This window comes from Euprymna scolopes, chromosome 37 (assembly GCF_053919585.1).
Source record: "Euprymna scolopes isolate OS-2025 chromosome 37, ASM5391958v1, whole genome shotgun sequence".
NCBI lineage: Eukaryota > Metazoa > Mollusca > Cephalopoda > Sepiida > Sepiolidae > Euprymna > Euprymna scolopes.
In genome coordinates, this window is record NC_136518.1 from 12,865,058 (window position 1) to 12,865,946 (window position 889).

General features: G+C 24.9%; 1 protein-coding gene across 1 annotated transcript in view; it reads right to left on the minus strand.

Annotated features, from left to right (window-relative positions):
- LOC145261090 (septin-2A-like) overlaps positions 1 to 576 on the minus strand; it is a 507,588-nt gene extending 507,012 nt beyond the window's left edge. The window contains exon 1 of the mRNA XM_080119278.1: positions 361 to 576. Coding sequence (XP_079975404.1) covers positions 361 to 447 — 87 coding nt within the window. The 5' untranslated portion in view covers positions 448 to 576. The remainder of the gene's footprint in view (positions 1 to 360) is intronic.
- Positions 577 to 889: the final 313 nt, after the last annotated feature.

The window sequence follows — 889 nt, forward strand, 5'->3', positions numbered from 1 at the left end:
TTCGAGCTGAATAAAATGCTACATTAAATAAAAACTAAGAAAAAGTATCCAGTTATGTAGAAAAGTAACTTATTTTGCCTTTGATAACATTTATTTGTTATATATTTGTTTTTGGACAACTTTTTCGAATCTATGTGTACAGTAATAAAAACCCAAGATTTAAAAAACAAAACAAAAAAAAAGAAAAATTAAAGAAATGCAGGAAATTTTTTTTTTTTTTTTTTTTTTTTTTTCAAAATGTGAGTCAAAACACGAACATGCGTAAAACGCAACATTTTACTGACAAAGGAAAAAGCGTGGCTGACTGAAACGTCACTCCATCAATGAACATTTAAAAAAGAGAGAAAAAATATTATTTACCTTGTTACCGGTTAGTAATTTTCCAAAGGTAATTTCCCCGGGGCTGCTTGATGTGATTTTTGTAATTTTCTTTTTTTCTGCCGACATTTTTTTTTTTTTTTAATATTTAGTTATATATTTTTTTTAAAAAAATAATAATTTTAAGTAATATTTTATTTTCTTTGTCTTGTTTTTCCAAAAATGAACCAAAATAAATTTCTTTTATTTTATTAAATAATTAAAAAAGTATCATATATATTTGAAAGTTTTTTTCTTAAAAATATTTTTTAATAATACTATTCTTCAATTAGCCTGACGAATTTCTTCGATGGAATGAAACACAAACGGTTTGTTTGCGGCCAATTTGCGATAAGTATTTTTTTATATGACTAAGTTCTACTCGTGTATTGAGCAGCGTTAAAACAATTATTAAAACGAAACAAAAATAAAAAATAAAAAAATACGCTCCTCAAAAAAAGGGGGGGTAAAGTTTGCTATTTCCTTGTTGCGTACTTCGTTGGTGTTTGTTTGTTTTGTTTTTTTTTTTAAT